This window comes from Heterodontus francisci, chromosome 9 (assembly GCF_036365525.1).
Source record: "Heterodontus francisci isolate sHetFra1 chromosome 9, sHetFra1.hap1, whole genome shotgun sequence".
Classification (NCBI taxonomy): Eukaryota; Metazoa; Chordata; class Chondrichthyes; order Heterodontiformes; family Heterodontidae; genus Heterodontus; species Heterodontus francisci.
In genome coordinates this window covers 93,210,651-93,233,782 of record NC_090379.1, presented here as the reverse complement: position 1 = coordinate 93,233,782, position 23,132 = coordinate 93,210,651, and the positions used below count along the sequence as shown (strand labels likewise).

The following is a 23,132-nucleotide window of genomic DNA, read 5'->3' as shown; positions in this document are numbered from 1 at the left end:
CGGTGAAGGACAGGGAGCCCTGGGATTTAATCTTGTGTCCATCCAGCCTACACCCTGCTATCCATTTTGAAGTATGAAGTCTTTTGTCTATCCAGTCATTGTCTGTATTACTTAAAGCAACATTTGAAGAAATGTTCTTTCCTTTAACCTTCTCTATGCCATACACTATTTCACAACTGGAAGATTAGGGTCAGTGAACCGTTCTCAGATTACTGCCATCACCATTCTTGAGCTCACCAGCACACTGTGTTCAAGTGGCACAATTCAACTCCCCCTTTCAGTATTTTTCTTCCCTCCCACCCCCAGCTCCCTGTGGGATCTTCCTTCCACTAGACGGACCCATTGAACTTGTCAACTAACCACATGCATGATCAGAACAGAGAACCCATGTCCCTTAACGCAGCAAAACTGTTTCATGAAAATCATTTGACATAGCAGTAAAGTGAGACAAGTTTTCAGTGCAACAAAACAAACATTTTAGAATAGCCTCTGATGGAAGGTCCCATTCTGAGCGGCATATCTTGCACATTCAACTTTTCTTCATTAACTGTACAGCAACACAAAACTGGTTCCTCAGAGCACTCATAACCACCTGTTACTGTGCAACTTAAAAACATCCTGACAGCATTTAACTGTTAAAGAGACTTATTCACCCTATAATGGCCTGCATAGAATCACAAAACGGTTACAACACAGAAGGAGGCCATTTGGTCCATTGTGTTCATGTTGGCCCTCGGAAAAATTTGAAGAAAACATACCAGAGCACCTATGCAAGTGGAAGTTAAAATTGTTATAGTGCAACGGATAGTAACAACAAACAGTGTTATCCCGAATTGAGCCTGTCTTGGGTTTACTGAGGCAGAACAACCATTCATTATTGCTCGAATCATTGGCAGTTGTGGTGAACACTCCAGCAAATGCACAGTACCTGAACATACAGGTGTTTGATTTTTAACTGAAGATCCACTCACTGGTTTCCCATCAGGAGTAACACACCAACAGTACCCTGTGAAGGTGTGGCACTGGACCTGTTCAGCCAAAGAGATAAAAATGTATAATTTAGTTACTGTTAGACACTAATATAGTGTCAGCAATTTTGTACTTTGACCACTTTGTACACATGGAGGGAGAAAGAAGCTTCAAACTGAAGATCATCCTGCTAACACAGCAGTTGAGCTGATCCCTGTTCTCCCCCTTGTTTCCAAATCCCCCAATGGTCTTGCCTCTCCCTGTCTCTGTAACCTTCTCCAGCCTTATAACCCTCCGAGATCTCTACATTCCTCCAACTGTGACCTCTTGTGCATCCCCAATTTTCATCGCTCCATCACTGGCAGGCCTGCCTTCTGCTGCCTAGGCTCCAAGCTCCAGAATCCCCTCCCAAAACCTCTCTGCCAATCTACCTCTCTCTCATCTTTTAAGACACTCCTTTAAAAACGACCTCACCTGTCCTAATATCTCCGTGTTTGGCTCAGTGTCACATTTTGTTTCATAACACTCCTGTGAAGCGCCTTGGGACATTTTACAACATTAAAAGCAATATATAAATGTAAGTTGTCATTGTTGATCCAGTAGTGTATACAGCATTGGTCAGGGACTATTTGTGTTCCACTCCCCCTTCATATATTGCCCTCAGTAAACTTACTGCTCTGCTTGCATATGTGATGCTCCAAGACGGACATTCAGTGCAAAAGATCACTGTCAGCAAGGTGCTGTCAACCAGCACCTTAAATGAAAAGGAAGTCTTGCATTTATATAGCACCTTTCATGGTCTCGGGAGGTGCCAAAGTGCTTCACAGCCAATGAATTACTTTTGAAGTGTTGTAATGTAGGTAGGTGGTAGTCAATTTGCACACACAGTCCCATAAACAGTAATGTCATAATGATCAGATCATCTGTTTTAGCAATTTTGATTGAGGAATATATTTTGGCCCAGACACTGGGGCGAACTCCTTGGCTCGTCTCTGAAATAGTACCATGAGATCTTTCACATCTACCTGAGAAGGCAGATGGGGCCTCTGTTTAACCTTTCATCTGAAAGATAGCACCTCTGACAGTGCAGTGCTCCCTCAGTACTGCACCGATGCACAAGCCTGGATTTAGTGCATAAGTCTCTGGAATGGAGTTTGAACCCACAAACTTCTGACTCAGAGATGAGAGTTGATTATGATTATGATTAGAGATACAGCACTGAAACAGGCCCTTCGGCCCACCGAGTCTGTGCCGAACATCAACCACCCATTTATACTAATCCTACACTAATCCCATATTCCTACCAAACATCCCCACCTGTCCCTATATTTCCCTACCACCTACCTACACTAGTGACAATTTATAATGGCCAATTTACCTATCAACCTGCAAGTCTTTTGGCTTGTGGGAGGAAACCGGAGCACCCGGAGAAAACCCACGCAGACACAGGGAGAACTTGCAAACTCCACACAGGCAGTACCTGGAATCGAACCCGGGTCCCTGGAGCTGTGAGGCTGCGGTGCTAACCACTGCGCCACTGTGCCGCCCAGAGTTATACCACTGGGCCAGAACAGGCCCTTCAATTAAACCCTCAATCTTATTTCAACATGAACATGGAATAAATTTATCGAAACAGATGTTTCTGCCTTAGAAATTCTCTGGGGCTTCCCTAAGTTTATGCACTGAATAGCTCTTCATACAGTCCAGGAAGGAGCCACATTTTATCTTCAGTCACTGTTGAGTAAAATGGTTTCAGTCAGAGCATAGGTAGGGTGCCTCAATGCCCCTAGTTTAGAGGAGGGAGAAAAATGACCTGGGTTCCCACTATTGATGCAAGCATGTGGAGATTGCTGAGGATGGAATTGGCCTGAGATATCCCACACTGCCAAATAACAGGCCATTGTCAAGGCTTGCAATATGAATGACGTCACTTAGCAAGAAATCAACAGATTCAGAAGAGGAGGGGAGAAAGTTGTTAAGAAAAAATAGGGGGGGAAATTCTTAGTGAGACATGGCCTTAAACAGAGAAATAACATGTAAATCAAAATAATTAGCCATTTAAAAAAGGAGCTCTCTCTAACCATATCAAAGCTTTACCACAAAAGACTAGCAATTCTCTCGTGCTCACGATGAATCAAAGATTTTACAAGAACAGGGTTGTTATGTCAAGGATACAGGATACAGACCTATCAGCTTTGGGAACAGCCCTGGACACTGGGAGCATTTGGAGTGGGCCTGGCGATGGTGAGACAGGGCTTCAGGGCATGGCAGTGTCTTGAGGGGAGGGTCCCATAGACTGGCAGGACTGGGAAGGATCGTCTCAGGGTCTGGGAACATTAAGACTGATTCTGGAATCAGGAAACATTGGGATTGCAAGACAGGGGTTTGTTAATACCAGTGCGTTAGTCGGAAAGAGTCTGGGGATGGGAATACTGGGGACCAGCAAGAATGGGGAGAATGTTTCAAAGCACCAGAGGTGAGGTCAGAGTCTGACAGATTGAGGGCGTTGGGATCTGGCAGTGCTGGGGGAAGGAGAAGGAGCAGGGTATAACAGCCTTGACCCCTCTTTTGAACTGTCAGGCCCCAATCTCCCACTTCATTCCCATTCATCAGTCTCCTCCTTCAAACTGTCCACAGCCTTATTGCACCCTCAAGTTTCCCACCATCACTGCTTTCTCTGTTGTCAGCCGATTCTTATGGCCAAAATTCCTCAAGGACTCTGCCGGTGACCGACCGTAAATCCAGCAACAGACAGGCAGAATGTCCACAAAACAGCAGAGATCCGGTTGCAGTGGGTCTCCACCATTTGAGAATATCTGACTTGTCTCGAAAGGGCAGAACCTCCTCCTTCTTACAATCAACCATGGTCAACAAATGAGATAAGAGACAGAATCAAGCTAAATGAAAAGGCTCATACAAATGCAAGGAAAAGTGGAAATCCAGTGGATTGGGAGAGCTATAAAAAGCAACAATGTGATATAAAGAAAGATGCAAAGAAGTATGAAACAACTTGGAAGAAATATGAAAGTTAACCCTGATATTTTTAAATAAATATTTTAAGAGAAAGAGAGTGGTAAAAGGGAATATGGGTCCCAAATGGTTAATAATAATGGGAGACTTGCTAAATTAGTACTTTGTATCCATTTACACAGTGGACAAAGAAGACACAATACCAGCATTACAAGGGGACTTAAAAGTAAGTCACAGGAGGAATTTAGTTGATTTAATATATGTAGAAAAATGATAAAGAAGAAAATAATGGGACTTAAGATCGATAAATTTCCAGGTCCTGATAGTTACTTGCTTATTAAAAGAAATGTGTGGAAATTGCTGAAGCATTCATCATAATTTTCCATAGCTCTCTAGATTCGGAAATTCTACTATTGAGTTTGACGAATTGCAAATGTTATTTAAGAAGCGATAGTAACTATAGACCTGTCAGTTTAACATCAATTGTCAGGAAGCTACAAGAATCCATCATCAGAAACAGAGTGACCGAGCACTTGAACAAGTATCATTTGATCAAAGAGCTAGTATGGAACTGTGATGGGTAGGTCATGTCAGACTAATCTAGCTGGATTTTTGAGGAGGTCACTAGCAAGGTTGTCTATATGGACTTCCAGAAGGCATTTGATAAGGTTCCACACGAGATTATTATGAAAAATGAAAGTGCACAAAATTGGAGAAAGCCTTGTGACTTGGGTCAGAAATTGATTGGGAGTTGGGAAAAAGGGACAGAAACAGACTAAGTGAGTGGAAAAAAAATCTATGGCAGATGAGGTTCAATGTGCAGAAGTGTGAGGTTATCCATTGTAGATCTGAGAAAGACAAATTGGAATGTTTTCTAAATGATGAGAGACTAGGAGCTGAGGAGGAGCAATGGGATTTATGTGTTACATAGGAACATAGGAGCAGGAGTATGCCATTCAGCCCATTGAGCCTGCTCTGCTATTCAATTAGATCATGGTTGATCATGTATCTCAATGCCATTTTCCCACTTTATCCCCCCATCCCTTGATGTCATTAGTATCCAGATATCTATCAATCTTTGACTTAAACATGCTCAGTGATTGAGCTTCCACAGCCCTCTGGGATAGCGAATTCCAAAGATTCACCACCTTCTGAGTGAAGAAATTCCTCCACATCTCAGTCTTAAATGGCCTACCTCTTATTCTGAGACTGTGTCCCCTGGTTCTAGACTCACCAGCCAGGGGAAACATCCTATCTGCATCCACCCTGTAAGAATTTTGTAAGTTTCAATGAGATCACCTCTCATTCTTCAAAACTATAGAGCAAACAGGCCCAGTTTCCTCAATCTCTCCTCATAAAACAATCCTGCCTTCCCAGGGATTAGTCCGGTAAACCTCTGATGCACTCCCTCTATGCAAATCTATCCTTAATTAGATGAGGAGAACAAAACTGTACACAATACTCCAGATGCATACACAAATCATTAAAAGATATTGCACAGATAATCTAAAGGTTGATGGGATGTTGGCCTTTATTTCAAGGGGTCTTGAATTTAAAAGTGAGGAAGTGATGCTTCACTTATAAAGAGCTTGGTCAAACCCCATCTGGGATGCTGCATTTGGTTTAGGACACCAAACCACAGGAAACATGTACTGGTCTTGCAGGTATACAGCAGTGATTTACCAGAATGACACCAGCATATAAAGAGTTAAATTATGAAGACAGGCTACACACGTTTGGCTTGTAATCCCTCAAGATTACAAGGTTGAAGAAAGATCTAATCGAAGTGTTTAAAACGATAAAGGGATTCAATAGGGTAGTGGAATCCAGAACAAGAGGGCATAAACTTAAAATTAGAATCAGGCCATTTATGAATGAAATCAGAAAACAATTTTTCACACAAAGCGCAGTCGAAATCTAGAATTCTCTAGAACTACTTGCCTGACATTATTCACAAATGGGAAGTGCTGGATTCAGTTCTTGCTGGTATTTTGTTCATCCGTGTTTGGGATACTGACCCTGGCCCTGCACTGATAGGATAAAAACTTGGAACTAGTAGGTAGCAGATGATTTCCCACCCATTGCAAGTATATATTTTTCATGACAAAAATTGCAGATACGCTACTGCAGGCTGAAGCAATGGAACTGTTAAACTGGTTTAATGTCAGCATTCCAATAACTGCCAGTGTAAGTTCCATTGATGGATTATGAGGATATTGATATCATGTGAAGGAGGGTCAGAGGGGAGATGGAGAAAACAAAACAAATTAAAATAAATCTGGTACTGGACACATGCAGCTACAGTTCTATGATTACAATTAGCAAACTGTAGTGTCAAGATAGTTTGAATTTACCCAAATGCAGTGCCCACATCACAGTGAGGGAGACAGTTGGGGGCTACAACTGGTTTCAGCATCCTTGAATTAGGGATGGACATTTTTTTTTAAATGCAAGGTTCCTGTTCTTTACTGCTGTCCATGACTCCTGCTGGAAGACGCAAGTGTGGACAAAGTCGGGATCAACTGTGATTCCCAAAGGGTGAAATAGCTTTGGAGCAGAGAAGGTTAAGAGGAGATTTAATAGAGCTGTTCACAATTATGAGGGATTTTGATAGTGTGCATAGAGAGAAACGGTTTCCATTTGCAGGAAGGTCGGGAACCAGAGGATGCAGATTTAAGGTGATTGAGAAAAGAGTCAGGGGTGAGATGAGGAGAAAAAAATGTTAATGTAGTGGGTTGTTATGACCTGGAATGCACTGTCTGAAAGGGCGTTGAAAGCAGATTCAATGATAACTTTCAAACAAGAATTGGATAAATACTTGAAGGGGAAAAAATTTGTAGGGCTATGGGAAAGGGCAAGGTAATGGAACTAGTTGGATAGCACTGTCAAGGTGCCAGCACAGGCATGAGGAGCCAAGTGGCCTCCTTCTATGCTGTATGATTCTATGATGAGTCATCAGTAGAACCAAACTCAACATTCGTCATTGCCAAGAGCTTGAAGGCACGATGGAGGCTCAACCCCAGATCCCTGCAGCAATGGCCTCAACTGCCACCCCATTGGGGAAAAAAAGTCACGTTGGTGTAGCAGGTGTTATTCCTCTGATGTAGAAGTGCTTGGCGCTGACACTGAAATGAGGAGAGTTCCATTCTCCAGCACTAACATACCTCCCTCAACATGAACAGCATAATTGAAAAATGGAATGTTGGTATGCATCACCAGTGAAATACATGTCCATAGAGGTTACGTTGAAATTTATAAGACATTGGTTAGGACACATTTGGAATATGGGCTAGGATTTTACAGTTCCAAAGCAGACAGTATTGGAAGTGGGGAGGGGGGCGTAAAATCGCGTGGGATGACGAGGGGGTGGGCCTCTAATGTCATTGTGCCAGGTGCGTATTTTACCAACAGCAGACAGCAAGTCAAGTGAGAACGGTGCACGTTTTTCAAAACCAGCAACTGAGAGCTTATTAAGATTGTTGGAGACCCAATTGAATGGCATGAGGAGTGCACAGGGGCCAGGGGGCATCAGAGCCCCAGCAGGTATTTAAAGGCGGCAACAGGGCGACGGCTGAGGTCATTCCTGTGTTCAGCAGTCCATGGGGTCAGAGAGTTCACCTTCACAGGAAGGCTGGTGCCCATTAAGACTACCCAAATTCACATCACACCGCACTCCCAGTCAGCAGACACTTACATCCCATTCGTCTGGGTTACATTTGAACCCGGGTGCCAGAGTTTAAAGGCCAGTGTCCAACCTGCTGGGCATTCAATTCCTTCATCTGCTTTTTTAACTGCTTCTCCATTCCAAATGACCCGTCTACTTTTACTCCGGCTCCTAATCTAAATTGCACTATGCTAATTCTATTCCATGCGCTTCTCACTTTTTTTTTACCCAATATGCAATAATTTACTGTTGCTAGTATTAGTTTTTCATGTAATTTTTGTCCAATTAATAACTGGGCTAAATCCTGCAAATTGCTTACTGTCTCCCAACTGCCCTCCCTCCTTCCTTTAGTGCTTTCTGCAAATTGCTGCATCCAGATAAGAAACAGGAGTCCAAATATAGATCTGTAGTCCTCCACTCAGCACCTCCCCCAAGTCTGACACCACATCTCTCCCAAGTACTCTTTATGGTAAGAGTTTCCAGCTTCTTGGCCATTTCATGTTCTTACCTGGATCTTCCCCATGGCTTTTACAAAATGGCTACCACAGCACATTCTAAGCAGTGAAACTGCAGCAATGGCATTGCCATCTCTGTAAAATTGGAAAAGGAGTCACTAGGCTAGATATTAGTCACAGTAACATGACAACTCAACAACTACAATTTGGTGAGGAACAGCTTTGTGCATGTCCCACAGGGCCCTTAAAGCTCCTAATTTCTTCATTTAAATGTAAAAAAAACTGTGCTCAAGTTGTAAGTCGTTAGCTTTTGGCAAATTAAGTACTCGCTACTGCAGGCATCCAGGAGCATCGAACATTCCCAGATCAGGAAAGCAAGGTATGGCGACAGTCACTGCAGTGGTAACTTCTTGCTGTCCATTTTTATATTGCTACAGCTCTGTTTCTACTGCAGGGGAGGACTGAAAGTTCAGCCCATACTGTGGACTTTACACCACTGAAGGTATGGATTTGCATCTTTATCGCTGACATTTTTTTAAAAAATGTTATTCTCGGCAAACCCGCCAACCTCCCAACCTCACTTTTGTTCCCTCTTCCCCTGAAGGCAACCTCATAGCCACCTGCAAGGGCAACCTCAGGAATGGGGAAGCAGCAGAAAGCCACATGGGTGACCTCTTCGCCCTCTCCCAATGGCGGGTTTACACTGCTGGCTAAATGCCCTCTGAAGCTGCTGCACAGTTGATCACAGGCTGCTGGGCAGGATGGGCTGAGGCAGCGTTCTGGTGCTGGCGGTCCTTTAAAGATGGCGCCTGCACATCCCACTGCATCAGCTGACCACACAGCTGCCACCTCAGTCCGTGCCTCAGGATGGTGAATGCTCAGCCACCCCACCTACCGGCCATTAATTGGCTGGCCAGTGCAAGATCGTTTCGAGAATAGGGATGGGAGCAGGAATGCCAGCAACACCCACTTCCGGTCCCGTCTTCCCCTCCCCAATGGGTCACATAAATTCGAGGCCCTGACGTATAATTTTGTTACTGTACTTCAACAGGGACATGTGCATTTGAAACATGCAGAGTACAGTAACAAAGCAGGCCTTAAAGGGTTAAATTATGAGGGTGAGCTTCATAAACTTGGCTTCTATTCCCTTTAATTTAGAAGCCTGAGGGGTGATCTAATTGAAGTTGTTCAAATGAGAAACAAGATCTAGTAGGCTAGGTACAGAAATTCTATTTCCTCTGGTGAGGGAGTGAAAACCAAGAGGGCACAAACTTAAACTTAGAGCTAGACCGTTTAGGAGTGAAATCTAAAAGCACTTTTTCACACAAAGGGTATTATGTGATCTGGAACTCTCTCCCCCAGTTGCCATGGATGTTGCGTTAGTTGGAATTTTCAAGACTGAGATTGACAGGTTTTTAATAGGTTAGGGCATCAAAGGATATGAATCAAAGGTGGGTAAATGGAGTTGAGGTACAGATCAGCTAATGAATGGCAGAACAGGCTTGAGGGAATGAATGGCATACTCCTGTTTCTATGTTCCTAAGCATGAAGTGTAATGGGGAAGAGGTAATATTAGATATGCTTAAAGCTCTAAAGGGGCAACAACCTTTTTGAGATACATAAAGTATTAAAAGACGTAAATAAGAGACAAACTCAGAATATTCCTTCAAGATCAATCAGATCACAAAAACAAGAGGGCCTAAATTAAATTTTAAAAGGATCTTAGAAAACGTTTCTTTAGTCAAGCAGTGATACATCTTTGGAGTGATCCGCCAGATTAAGATAGTGAATAGGGGAGGTCAAAAATCGATTGGATGCTGGGCTGAATGAGTTAGAATGGGAGCGGGCTGAGCTGCAACGGGCTTAACTTTTTTCTTGCGTACTTGAGACACTGGATAAGCTCACTCTCACTAACATAATTGAGCCAGAGCTGTTTTTCTGAATATGCCACTGCAGTAGACAAGAGGACATGTAGTACTTTGAAATAGTACAAGTTGAATGCTGTCATTACTCAGAAGGATACAATAAAAATATACAAAAGCCTCACTAGGATTTGAAAAATATGAAAATGTTAGCTAGAAATGTCAGCTAATTACACTAACAAATTAGGTATCCAGTTTCACAATCTTGGATAAATACTGGCATGTTAGCAACTTTCGGAAACAAGGAGCCAGTAGGACCAATGCCATTGTACGATAATCTTAGTTATCTTAGTGAAGTGATCAATGCGTATTTCCAAGACAGCTGAATCAAACATACAAAGCTGAAAAATGTTAAGAGGAGAAAGATCATTTCCATCGCGAGTACGTTTAAGTTACCTCTTTTTGAGGCTTTATAAAGCATAATAGTAAAATAAAATAGATCCTATTTTCTTTAAGGACTGTAGAGCACCTGCTGTCTGCTAGGCAGATGTAACTGCTATTAAGACCCACGCCACGTCACTCAAGCGTAACTCGAATTGCTTGATTTGAGGAATGAGCACCAAGGTTTCACAATGTTACAGCACAGAAATAGGCTATTTGGCTGATAAAGTCTGCACTAGTCTTTTTCTCCACATGAGCCACCTGGTCCAATCACACTTATCTGTTCACTCTCCTTGAATATTTGTTTTTCAAGCAACTGTCTAATTCCCTTTTAAAGCAATTTCTGGTTTCTGCTTGAACAATTGTTTGTGCCAGAGAATTCCACACTTCTGTGGAACAAGTTTCTTGGCCTCTGCTTGAATTCTTTTTGTGATTGTCTTAAATAACTGCCCTCTCACTACTGTCTCCCTGACCAATGGAAACAATCTATCAGTAGTTACTCTATCACAACATTTTATAATCTTTTAGCCTTGCACTTCAAGCGAAAATAACTCTAACTTCTCAGAGTTAGAGCTTTAACCTCTTATTCCTTGGTAACATCCCAGTGATTGTGCACCGAACCTACTCCATTGATTTACACCTTTTCCACAATAGGATAGCCAAAACTCTACATAGAACAACAACTGTACTAGGTCAATATTACCTCCATGCTTTTGTATTCTGTGCCTTGAAATACAAAAGCAAGGATTTCAAAACCTCATTACCAAAATGCCTCCACTAGAAACTGGCAAAGGTATACCTTGAGGGGAATCAGAGTTGCCAGTTGCTGAGAGGCTCCCGTCAGTTAGCTGAAGAGTGGCACTATGGTGGTCTTAGATCAGGTTGCCCATCTGCCCACCCAGTTAGCCATGAGGGAATATGCCCTCGGAACAGAGAACGACTATGGGAAATTCCCATACTTAGAATAATGACAACCAATGCGATGAAGAGGTTTGGTGACATGTTGTGGTGAGTGCTGAAAAGTTAAGATGCAAATAGTCAACATTTAGTTCCTGTTAAATACCAAAAACATCGCTAGCAATGGGTCTATGCAGCTCACCCAGAATACACTCCCGTGACACCTATTTCAATCCTTCCACCCAACTTCACAGCACTGTAAGGAAACTCACCACAGGACATCGAATTGGCCCTGTGCACTGCATTTAGGCCAAGGTCAACAATGGTTGACCATGTCTCCCCAAATATAAACTAATTCTTTTCGTGCGACAGTGTGACGGAATAGGCAGCAACCTTGTTTTTAAAAGCCTCTTAAAAACAAACTCTAATGCCTTGTTGATGCAGAAATGAAATCTCGGAGTCCTTGTCAAAGTGCCATGCTTACAACAGCAATGCATTCCTCGTAAAGTAAACTACCATTCACTCTTTGGCCATTGCCTTCCTTTTGAGTGTGGTTGAAGCATTTTCGATTAAACATCCTGTTAGCAAACAATCTTTAGTCCCACAGCTCAGCACAAATTATGGCATGCATGTCAGGTTTTAAGGCAATAATGATTTTAACAGTTATATATTTATCGTGGTTTCATTTAGTTGTGCGGCAAAGCATTTTAAACACCAATTATTTTCCCATTAATATGCTTCCTTTGTCTTGGCAATTCCACCAAAGAATTGAATTGTGACCATCTCAGTCGAAGCATCCACCTAGCAGCCCTGTGGTTGAGGGTTTGAATCCCAGATGTTGGCATGCATTCAACCAAACACACATATGGGAACTGTTCCCAGCTCTTAGCTGGGCTGCTGTGGGGACCTGTGGCCCTGTTAGCTTCAAAACATTCACCAAATGACTTAATCTATGCCTCCCTATGTTGAAGAGGTGTTCCATCTTTAACTTAGCAAAAGAAAGGATCACAAGAGGCGGACCAAAAGGAGCAGCAGAAGATAAGAATATGGAAGAAAGAAACAGAAATAAAAACCCATGATGGAATCTTTTATACAAATAAGACAATAAGGGCCAGTTGGCTCTGTGGTCGTACTCTGAGTTCTGGGTTAGAAGGTGTCACGCTCACACAAGGAGAAATTATGAAGTATAAACTGAACTGATGAATTGACCTCAAAACAGAAACCTTTTGCTGCAAAACATGATGAAGGAAGGGTCAGATGACCTCTCCTGTACTGCAAATACACATGGTAACTGCTGGAATCCTGAGTCAATTGTCATGTCTGGTCAAATGTTGAAGAAAGCATTAGAGATGTTAATGGATAGCCCTCTTCAACAAGTTGAGCTAACAATGACTTTGCAGACATGGAGACCCCAGACTCAAACTCAGAATAGTGGGTGTGAAAAAACACCACTTTATCAAAATGGATAGGAATGAGCAACATCCAAACCCGCAGCTCTGCGGAGTAAAACCCGTGCTTGCAGGCCGCCATCTTTGACAGCCGCCACAGTCATAAATGCAAGGAGTTTTTAATAAGAGGCATTTTGGGCTAGATTTTAATAGCCCGCCGCTGGCAGCAAGCTCAAAAAATGGCGGCCTGTCCATGCCGGCCGCAATCCAAACAGCCACCGCGATCACATGGAGGGAGTGGGCTGTCCGTCCCCAGCAATGGCGTCAGCTGCCTGTGCACAGGCACTGGCACCATTTTTAAAGGCCAGCCAGCCCTTGCGCATATTCAAATTTTTAAAGAAAGATCCCCAAAAATTAAATAAATAAATTTATTATGCCCCTTTCCCAATAACTATTTGCCCTTCCATCCCCCCAAAAAAACACTTGCCTTTTACATCTAACTTCCCCCCTACCCTCCCCACCAACCTGCACAAAGTTTAGGGTTCAACCCTTCCCACCACCACACCCATTACGTTTATTTGACCCCATTTCCCCTGCCCCCTCCCACACTGACAAACCTACCTCCTCCCCCCTCCCCACCAGTGTGGTACTGCGTTTCCCCAAACAAGGATCTGAAGATGCAGGAGCGCCAGCTACCATGCCGAAGATCACGGTGGGCCCACAAGATTGGAGGTAAGTGTATTTAAATTTATTAATTTTATTGATTTGCATATTTAAATTGTGGCCCAGCCGCCCAGTTGTGGGGGGGAATGCCACGGAACCTTGCCACCACCAGGATGATCATGCCGGGCCCTGCCGGCATCAAGGTCTGTGGTGGGGCTCATCCGGAACCATCTTCAGGCCACGCCCCCCCACCCCACACCCCCGCCACGAATCACGACGTCGAGGGCTTGTTAAAATCCAGCCCTTTCTGTGCAGAAAGGCAGAAGCCAGAAGGAATAGAGACTCATCCCAGCAAGAAGGCACACTCTGCCAGAATACCATCTTTAAACTACCTAGAGGCAGAGATAAAAGGTGACCTTGAAACTCTCTACCTGAGAAATTGTAATGGGATTTTTGCCATTGAACTGTGACTGAGAATTAACCAAAGAAGTCTGCAACAAAGCATCCGTTCAATTTAAACTTTCCAAATTTTACATCAGTGAACCAGGAAAAAGGAAAAACATTCCTGCACCGTTTTTAAATCTTCCTTCCAGGGAAACAAACAAGGTTTCACAATGAACTATTTTCTTTTAAAACTATCAGACCTAAATGCATGCTATCTTTTAATCTCTATCTTTTCCTGTGTGTGTGTGAGTAGGTGCAGTTGCAAATATTTTCAGGTATTGTTTAATAAATATTTATCTTTCTTTAAACATAGGTGAAAAACTCATTTGTTTGTGTATTGACCATTAAAATGCTCAAGGGTTAAAACACAATCCTTATAAAAACAGCATGGGCTGGATTTTACAGGTTTCTATGAGATCCCCCCTCACTCTTCTGAACTCCAGCGAATATAATCCTAACTGACTCAATCTCTCCTCATACGTCAGTCCCACCATCCCAGGAATCAGTCTAGTAAACCTTCACTGCACTCCTTCTATAGCAAGAACATCCTTCCTCAGATAAGGAGAACAAAACTGCACACAATATTCCAGGTGTGGCCTCACCAAGGCCCTGTATAATTGCCGCAAGCATCCCTGCTCCTGTACTCGAATCCTCTTGCTGTGAAGGCCAACATACCATTTGCCTTTTTTACAGCTTGTTGCATCTGCATGCTTACCTTCAGTGACTGGTGTACAAGCACACCTAGGTTTCGTTGCATATTCCCCTCTCTCAGTTTATAGCCATTCAGATAATAGTCTGCCTTCCTGTTTTTGCTACTAAAGTGGATAACCTCACATTTATCCACATTATACTGCTTCTGCCATGCATTAGCCCATTCACTCAACTTTCCAAATCACCCTGAAGCCTCTCTGCATCCTCCTCACAACTCACCCTCCCACCCAGTTTTGTGTCATCTGCAAATTTGGAGATATTACATTTAGTTCCCTCATCTAAATCATTAATATATATTGTGAATAGCTGGGGTCCTAGCACTGATCCCTGCGGTACCCCACTAGTCACTGCCATTCGGAAAAAGACCCATTTATCCCTACTCTTTGTTTCCTGTCTGCCAACCAATTTTTTATCCATCACAATACACTACCCCCAATCCCATGTGCTTTAATTTTACACGCTAATCTCTTATGTGGGACTTTGTCGAAAGCCTTCTGAAAGTCCAAATAAACCTCATCCACTGGCTCCTCCTCATCAACTCTATTAGTTACATCCTCGAAGAATTCTAGTAGATTTGTCAAGCATGATTTCCCTTTTGTAAATCCATGCTGACTCTGCCCAATTCTACCACTGTTCTCCAAGTGCTCTGCTATAAAATCTTTGATAATGGACTCTAGAATTTTCCCTACTACCGACGTCAGGCTGACTGGGCTACAATTCCGTGCTTTCTCTCTATCTCCCTTTTTAAATAGTGGGGTTACATTAGCTACCATCCAATCTGTAGGAACTGTTCCAGAGTCTATAGAATCTTGGAAGATGACCACCAATGCAGCCACTATTTCTAGGGTCACTTCCTTATGTACTCTGGGACGTATACCATCAGGCCCTGGGGATTTATTGGCCTTCACTCCCATCAATTTCCCCGACACCATTTCTCTACAATACTGATTTCCTTCAGTTCCACCCTCTCACTAAGCCATGTGTTCTCTAACATTTCTGGTATGTTATTTGTGTCCTCCTTTGTGAAGACAGAACCAAAGTATGCATTTAGTTGGTCAGCCATTTCTTTGTTCCCCATAATAAAATCCCCTGTTTCTGACTGTAAGGGACCTACATTTCTCTTCACCAATCTTTTTCTCTTCACATACCTATAGAAACCTTAACAGTCAGTTTTTATGTTCCTCGCAAGCTTGCTCTCGTATTCTATTTTCCCCTTCTTAATCAATCCCTTGGTCCTCCTTTGCTGAATTCTAAACTGCTCCCAATCCTCAGGTCTGTTGTTTTTTCTGGCAAATGTATATGCCTCTTCCTTGGATCTAATGCTATCTCTAATTTCCCTTGTAAGCCATGGTTTGGCTACCTTTCCCGTTTTACTTTTGCGTCAGACAGGGATAAACAATTGTTGCAGTTCGCCCATGCGCTCTTTAAATGTTTGCCATTGCCTATCCACCATCATCCCTTTAAGTAATGTTTCCCAATCTGTCATATCCAACACGCGCCTCATACCTTCGTAGTTTCCTTTACTAAGATTCAGGACCCTTGTCTCAGAACCAACTACGTCACTTGATGAAGTGATCATCTTGATGAAGAATTCTATCATATTATGGTCGCTCATCCCCAAGGGGTCTCGTACCACTAGATTGTCAATTATTCCTCTCTCATTACACAATATCCAGTCCAGAATGGCCTGTTCTCTAGTTGGTTCCTCAACATATTGGTCCAGAAAACCATCCCGTATACACTACAAGAATTCCTCCTCTACGGTATTGTGACTAATTTGATTTATCCAATCTATATGCAGATTAACATCACCCATAATTACAGATGTTCCTTTATTGCATGCAGCTCTAATTTCCTGTTTAATGCCATTCCCAACATCACCACTACAGTTTGGGGGTCTATATACAACCTCCACTAACGTAACACCAGTGGGGAGGGGGTAGCGGGTATGTTTCTCTGTGCTGGAGGTGAGAGAGTGGGGTTAACCTATTCTGATTTGTCTAGGGGATGGTGGGAACATACAAACATATGAATTAGGAGCAGGAGTAGGCCACTCGGCCCTTCGAGCCTGCTCCGCCATTCAATAAGTTGATTGCTGAACTGATTACTCCACGTTTCCACCTACCCCCGATAATAACCTTCCATCCCTTTGTTTAGTTCAGTTTAGTTTAGAGATACAGCACTGAAACAGGCCCTTCGGCCCACCGAGTCTGTGCCGACCATCAACCACCCATTTATACTAATCCTACACTAATTCCATCCTCGCGATAAACAATAACATTCTATTAGCTTTCCTAATTACGTGCTGTACCTGAAAACTAACCTTTTGCGATTCATGAGGGTTGAAGGTAAAAGTTATAAACTTTGGCGGCGGGAATGTCAGGTATACAATGTACATATGTTTGCGGGGGAAGGTCACGTATACAATGTAGCTATTTTTGTGGGGTAAGGAGGCAAGGAATGAATGGTATGGTTATTGGTGGGGAGAGGAGAGGGGCTAGAAATATTATTTTATTTTTTCTAATTAAATTTAACATTGCTATATCTTTAACTATTTAAACAAAGTTGAAGGGCTAGGAGACCTTTAAAAATGGCGCCAGCGCCAGCGCCTGCGCAGTGGCACTAGACACCATTGTCGGGGACAGACCGTCCACCCACTTTACGTCATCAGAGGGGACGATCAGCTCTAGCCATTTAAATGAGTTGCCGCATTTAATATTGCTGCGGCTCGGCAACCAATGGCGGCAATGTAAAATCCAGGGCACTGTCTTCGGCCAGTTGAGAGGTGAAAAGCAGAAATCATCCCGATCATTTCGGACCTGTCTGTAACAAAGGTTATAGGTTTAGGTCCCATATTGGAATTTGGGCTCATCCTCACACTGGCTCTCCAGTGTAGTGTCAAGGGAGTGTATATTGTCATAAGTTCCATTCTTCAAATGATCTTGTCTGCCAAGTCAGGAGAATGTTGAAGATCCCATGGAAAAATGGGAAGAGCAGGTGTCTGAGCCAACAAACACTACCAAACTCAAAGATTTGCAGTCATTCATCACATTGCTGTTTGTGGGACCTTACAGCTCAAGAGTAGCTATTGATTTTTGTCTACGTAACAACAGTCATTATATTTCAAAGTAATTTATTGCAGAAAACATTTTACTCAGAGTGGTGAGAATCTTGAACTCACTACCATATGTAGTAGTTGAGGTTAACAGCATAGATGCACCTAAGGGGTAGCTAAATAAACATATGAAGGAGAAAGAAGGATATATTGATAGGATGAAGTGAACAGAGTAGGAGGAAGCTCGTGTACAGCATAAACCAGATGGGCTGAATGACTTGTTTCATGGCTATAAATTCTATGTAATTCTATGTAAAGCATTTACAGGCTTTCTAATGTGATAAGATGTTATTTATTATTGATAGCCTCATGCTCGGCCCCTACCTGCCAAGAATGAGGCATATTAACTTTGTCATGAACATTGATTTTAAACTGTTACTGGAGTAAAGAAAGGACTTGTTAAACAGATCAGCTGTGGATAGAAAATATATTTGCATATTAACAGACAGTGTTTGGAAGGACAAAGCAGCCATTCCCTGACACATTCAACCCACAATGGACTTTTGATCACCAGACGTTGAAGGTGGGTGAGCTCGCATTCCAGGTTGACTGCTAAGATGGCTGAATACACAAATGGGCATGGTCAAACCAGCTAGTCACATGAATAACCTGCTGGGCAACTTGAGTTTTTTGAATTTGTACTAACAGTTTGGGCAACAAGTCTCTTTGCTCCTGGACTGAGAAAATCTCTCTCCTGTCTGCTCCCATCTCTTTCTCACAAGCCTCTGAATACACTGAAGACACATGAACGCTAAGAGAGAAAAGTCTCCTACAGCAAACAAGGTTTAAGAAGAATACTGGGTCCCAATGAAAAGCAAGATCTACCTACAATCAAGGACTCTACAGTGAGCTCGAAGAACCGTAACAAAAACTCTTCAGATATTGCCTCAAACTTTTCCACTTTATATTTTCTTCTGCTCTTTTCTGTCTCTATTTGCAGGTGTGTATCACGTATGCATGCTAGTGTGGGGCGCGGCATGTATCTGTAGGTGTTAACCGAATTAGAGTTTAAGTTCAAGTTTAATAAACTTCAACTTTTCTTCTTTAAACCTAAGAAAGCCTGTTTGTGCTGGTTTCTTTGCCTTATAATTTGAAAGCGGTGAACAAGGATTCACCAAGGGGGAGCTAAAAACACAGTGTGTTTAAAATTAAACCCTGTTACAGTATGACCAGATGAAGGCTGAGAGGGAACCCTAGACACCTTTCTCACCTGGTCGTAACAGTAGAAAAAGGCACCTCAGAACTAATAGCACAAACTAAATATCTCCACAAGTACAGCTGTCCACATAACTCCTGAGCAGTGAAGTTATGGGAGAGTTATGGTCACCTCATTGATTACATCACGTGGTTGGCTCCCATTCACATTCTATATAGAAATATTTGCAGTACGTTTTCAATTGGAATAAAGCCCTCAATATTCTGAGCTCCAAACCTCAGCAAAATCAGTTCATGATGTTTTGTGATATCAACAGAAATTAAATACCTTTTCATTTTTCTCCACAGGGTTGATATATAAAAACTAAAAATGTTATGCAAGCAGGAGGAGTCAATAATCCCCCAAAATCGGTTTTACAGTACTTCAATGGGAAGTAGAAGGCATAACTAAATAATATTAGAAAGCAGTTAAAGAAAACACACGTAGATCCACAGTAAGTACACAAGTATAATGGGGTTATAGGTACCATACAACAATAATTTGCATTTATATAGCACCTTTACCGCAGTAAAATGTCAAAAGTGGCTTCACAGAAGTATTGGCAAACACAATTTGACTTTTTTAAAAATTCTTTCATGGGATGTCAGCATCAGCGGCAAAGCCAGCGTTTATATTAATGGGACGTGTCTGCTTCTTCACTGTCCCAGGCCTACTCGTTCACCATTACATTACCTGAGCAAATGAGCCATCCTCATTACATTCTGGAATGAAAACCGGTTCCTGCGGCTTTTTGGCCTGTTCCTGTGCTTGCTGTGCCCTTTCTGTCCGACACTTGGTTGGGCCTGCTTCTGTAAAAAAGAGCCAGCAGATTTATTTGACCATTGTATTTACAGAAAATAGTTATTAGCATTACACAAAACCAAAACATATCACATTTCATCGGGATTCTTTATATTTTTGTTCCGAACATTTCTTCCCAACCACTTTTCCTGAAGAGTGTTCTTTCGTTCCCCCTCCCCCCCTCACAATATGCAGGTCAGATATGTGACCAGTCACTAGGCCTTGGTCTCAGCCACTGGGAGGTGCAGCACGGTAGTGTGAACTGCTGCCTCCTTCCTTTGCTGTCCTCTCCCTCAGTGTCAAGAACCATTTCATCTTCACTCAGTGCCAGACCCAAGAATTCGGCAGATTTAAAAAAAACTTTCATCTAAATTTAAAAAAAAAGAAAAAGGCATCAATTTACTTATTAAAGGAGCCTTCTAAAGCAGTGAAAGTCCATGCTATTTACAAAATATTACTTGGTATAGTGAGAACAGGTTGTTGACAGAATGCAATTCTGAACAGCTTTGATTTAATTTAGCTTATTTATTTATTTTTTGATCCAGGATCTTGAGCATGTTGGAATTTGACTACAGTTTACATGAGCAGTCAGCTCAACCATTCAACATGCAGAGCAGAAATGTATGCCTTGCTGCTGAGGCCCAGACACATTCCCCCTGCCCTTCCGCACACACAAATTCCTGTCGATGAAGGCATTTGAGGCAAGGGGTTAATTTATTGGAGTGCTAGTTATATATCAAAGACAGACCAATGTTAACATGAAATTATGTAATTTAACAACCTTTATCTAGTTAAATTCATACAGAGGACAAATGTGTGATTACATCAACTACAGAACATGCAGTAAATCATAGACAGTATTGTTTCCACTTATGAATCAAGTGCCCAAGGGATTGGATGGTATATAGTCAGCTGGAACACGCACTTTAACCTCTGGCATCTGAGTTAGAATTTCCTTTTTGGTGGTTTGTACTGTCTGAAGTGAAATGTGTTCAAGGAATTTCAATCCAGTTGCTCATAGCCATGTGTCCAGCTCGCCAAACACCCAGAATCCAGCAGTAATGGGTACTACTGGAAATCTCACTTGGAATTGCCACCAAAATGAATATTGTATGAAGTGGAGCTGTCACCCTCCTTTTGTAAGAGGTATTCTTCCAAGATACATTTTTGGGGAAAATAGAGGAGTGTCAACTGTGCTTTACTTGACCTGAGAGTGGCTGCTTCAGAGAATCGTGAAATCATCTGGACTTCCGGCAGAGATGGTTTTCCTGAGCAATTTATCCACAGTGGAGGGAGTGGGATGGCAAATGTACATTGCATTTAAAATGGAATGGCAAGAATTGTGAGGCAACTCCTGTTCTGTATCAAAGAAATCTGATCTCTATTGTACTTTCCGAAATGCGAAGCTTGAACTGTTTTGAACTGTTTTCAATGTATTTTTGCAAATTTTTATGAATAAAGTATATTCTTGGAAAAAAAAATAGTGGGATGGGGAACACTATTTTGTTCCTTAGCTCTCCATCATGCTCACCCAATACTCTCCAATTTGATACCTTACATGGGGGTAGGAAAGAGTGCACAGCGTGTACAATTGTGTGTACATTTGTTTGAGTAGTTGCAGCAGTTGCAACACTATCAATCCGATGGATTCTGAGTACTACGCGCTCTTTTGCTGGTGATGCCATCTTGGTTTTTAAAGCTGATACAGCCACACCCACATAGTAAGAGTATACACCCAGGTCTAAAAGGTCTGGGAGAGGTGGAAGGGTGGGGGTCAACAGATTTCGCTGGTGTGCTTATAATCTCCAAATTATTAATTACACACTTGATTCAATATGTGAGAAGAATTTTCAGTGCATATGTGGATGATAATGAGAGCAATATGAAGAATGGATGAACAGCAAACATCAGTGCTGCCACTAACTCTTTTACTGCTGTGAATAATGGCATTTTATTCCATTAGCTAGTGTCAAGAACTGAGAGACTGACTCAACAGGCCAACAAATCATCATTCCGCTAAACTGGCAGTGATTTTTGTCACAATGACTCGTCCTCAAGTGTCAACTATGTTGAGTGTCCTGATATTTGATACCCACTATCAAAATAAAAACAAGCTCCGGATATCATCAAAATGGTTCATCAGGGTTAATTGTGATAGTGTAAAACATGCAATATTGGATCAGCCATTGACTAAGCATCTCTCTTCCTTTCCAGATGGAAAATATGGAAAATATTTATAAATCCCTGGTCAGGCCTCAGTTGGAGTATTGTCCAATTGTGGGCATCCCACTTTAGGAAGGATGTCAAGGCCTATGAGAGTTTACAGCGGAGATTTACTAGGATGATAGCAGGGATGAGGGCCTTCAGTTATGTGGTGAGACTGGACAAGCTGTGATTGTTCTGCTTAGAGCAGAGAAGGTTAAGGGAAGATTTAATGGAGTGGACAAAATTATGAAGGTTTTGATAGAGCGGAGAGGGACAAACTGTTTCCAGCAGGCTTGGTAACCAGAGGACACAGACTTAAGATAATTGGTAAAATAAAACGGGGGTGCAGGGAGTGGGGGCGGGTGGAGTTGAGGTTTCTTCTTACACAGTGAGTTGCTATGATCTGAAATGCACAGCCTAAAGGGATGCTGAAAGCAGATTCAATAGTAACTTTCAGAAGGGAATTGGATATATAATTTAAAAGGAAACATTTGCACAGCTACGGGGAAAGAGCAGGGGTGTGGGACTAAACAGATAGCTCTTTCAAAGAGCCAGCAGAGACACAATGGCCTCCTGCTGTGCTATAAAATTCTTTAATTCTATGTATTTTCTGCTGATCCAATATCACCCAAAGTCAAAATGACCTCCATCATCATCTTTTGACATTCAGAACATAGTTAAAGCAGTTGTGAGGTTGCCACTAGAATCTCCCAAAAAGATTACTGCTTTATAGCTGTTATTCACTATATACCAAATAGCTATTGACTAATTCGGTATCTGTGACACTGTGAGGGTTTGGGGGAGGAGAGATGAATTACCTTTACATCTGCCTCGGTGCGTGATCTCCAGTGTTGAATCCCGACACTTGGCCCTCAGATAATCACATCTTGATTCGTACGTCCTGCCATCAGACACGCAGAGGGGCTTCAGCTGAGAGCCAGAACAATGTACATTGCACTCCAGGTCTTGGTCACGATCTCCTATTAGAAACTGATAACAAAAAATCCTAAATCAAAGAACTCCAAATACTGAGCGACTGTGCACAAAATAAGCACACTCATCTTCTGACAAGCTAAGAATCTCCAAAGAACAACAGTGTTGCAATACAGAAGCTATGAAGGCCAACTAGTCTTAAAATAATATCAAAGAATGTCTTTTCACAGATGGCATAACAATTTCCAGAAAAAGATGCCTGAAGGGGTTCTTGTCAATCAATGCTGGCCTGTAATCTGAAACTCTCTGAGCACCTTTACTGGGAAGTGGGGCAAGTGAGCACTGTTTATTTTGGAGCAAAGCACAGTGTTGGCCGCCATTGGTGAGACTTACATGTCGACATGTCACATTTTTTTAAT

The 23,132-nt window shown here is 42.3% G+C and overlaps 1 protein-coding gene across 4 annotated transcripts in view; it reads right to left on the bottom strand.

Annotated features, from left to right (window-relative positions):
- The window catches only part of smoc1 (SPARC related modular calcium binding 1), a 245,804-nt gene that overhangs the window by 197,818 nt on the left and 24,854 nt on the right, over nucleotides 1-23,132 (bottom strand). For all 4 annotated transcript variants that reach the window (XM_068038371.1, XM_068038372.1, XM_068038373.1 and 1 more), the window contains exons 2-4: nucleotides 22,599-22,770; nucleotides 19,468-19,583; nucleotides 929-1,028 (exon numbers count right to left, since the gene is read on the bottom strand). In XM_068038371.1, coding sequence (XP_067894472.1) covers nucleotides 929-1,028; nucleotides 19,468-19,583; nucleotides 22,599-22,770 — 388 coding nt within the window. The remainder of the gene's footprint in view (nucleotides 1-928; nucleotides 1,029-19,467; nucleotides 19,584-22,598; nucleotides 22,771-23,132) is intronic.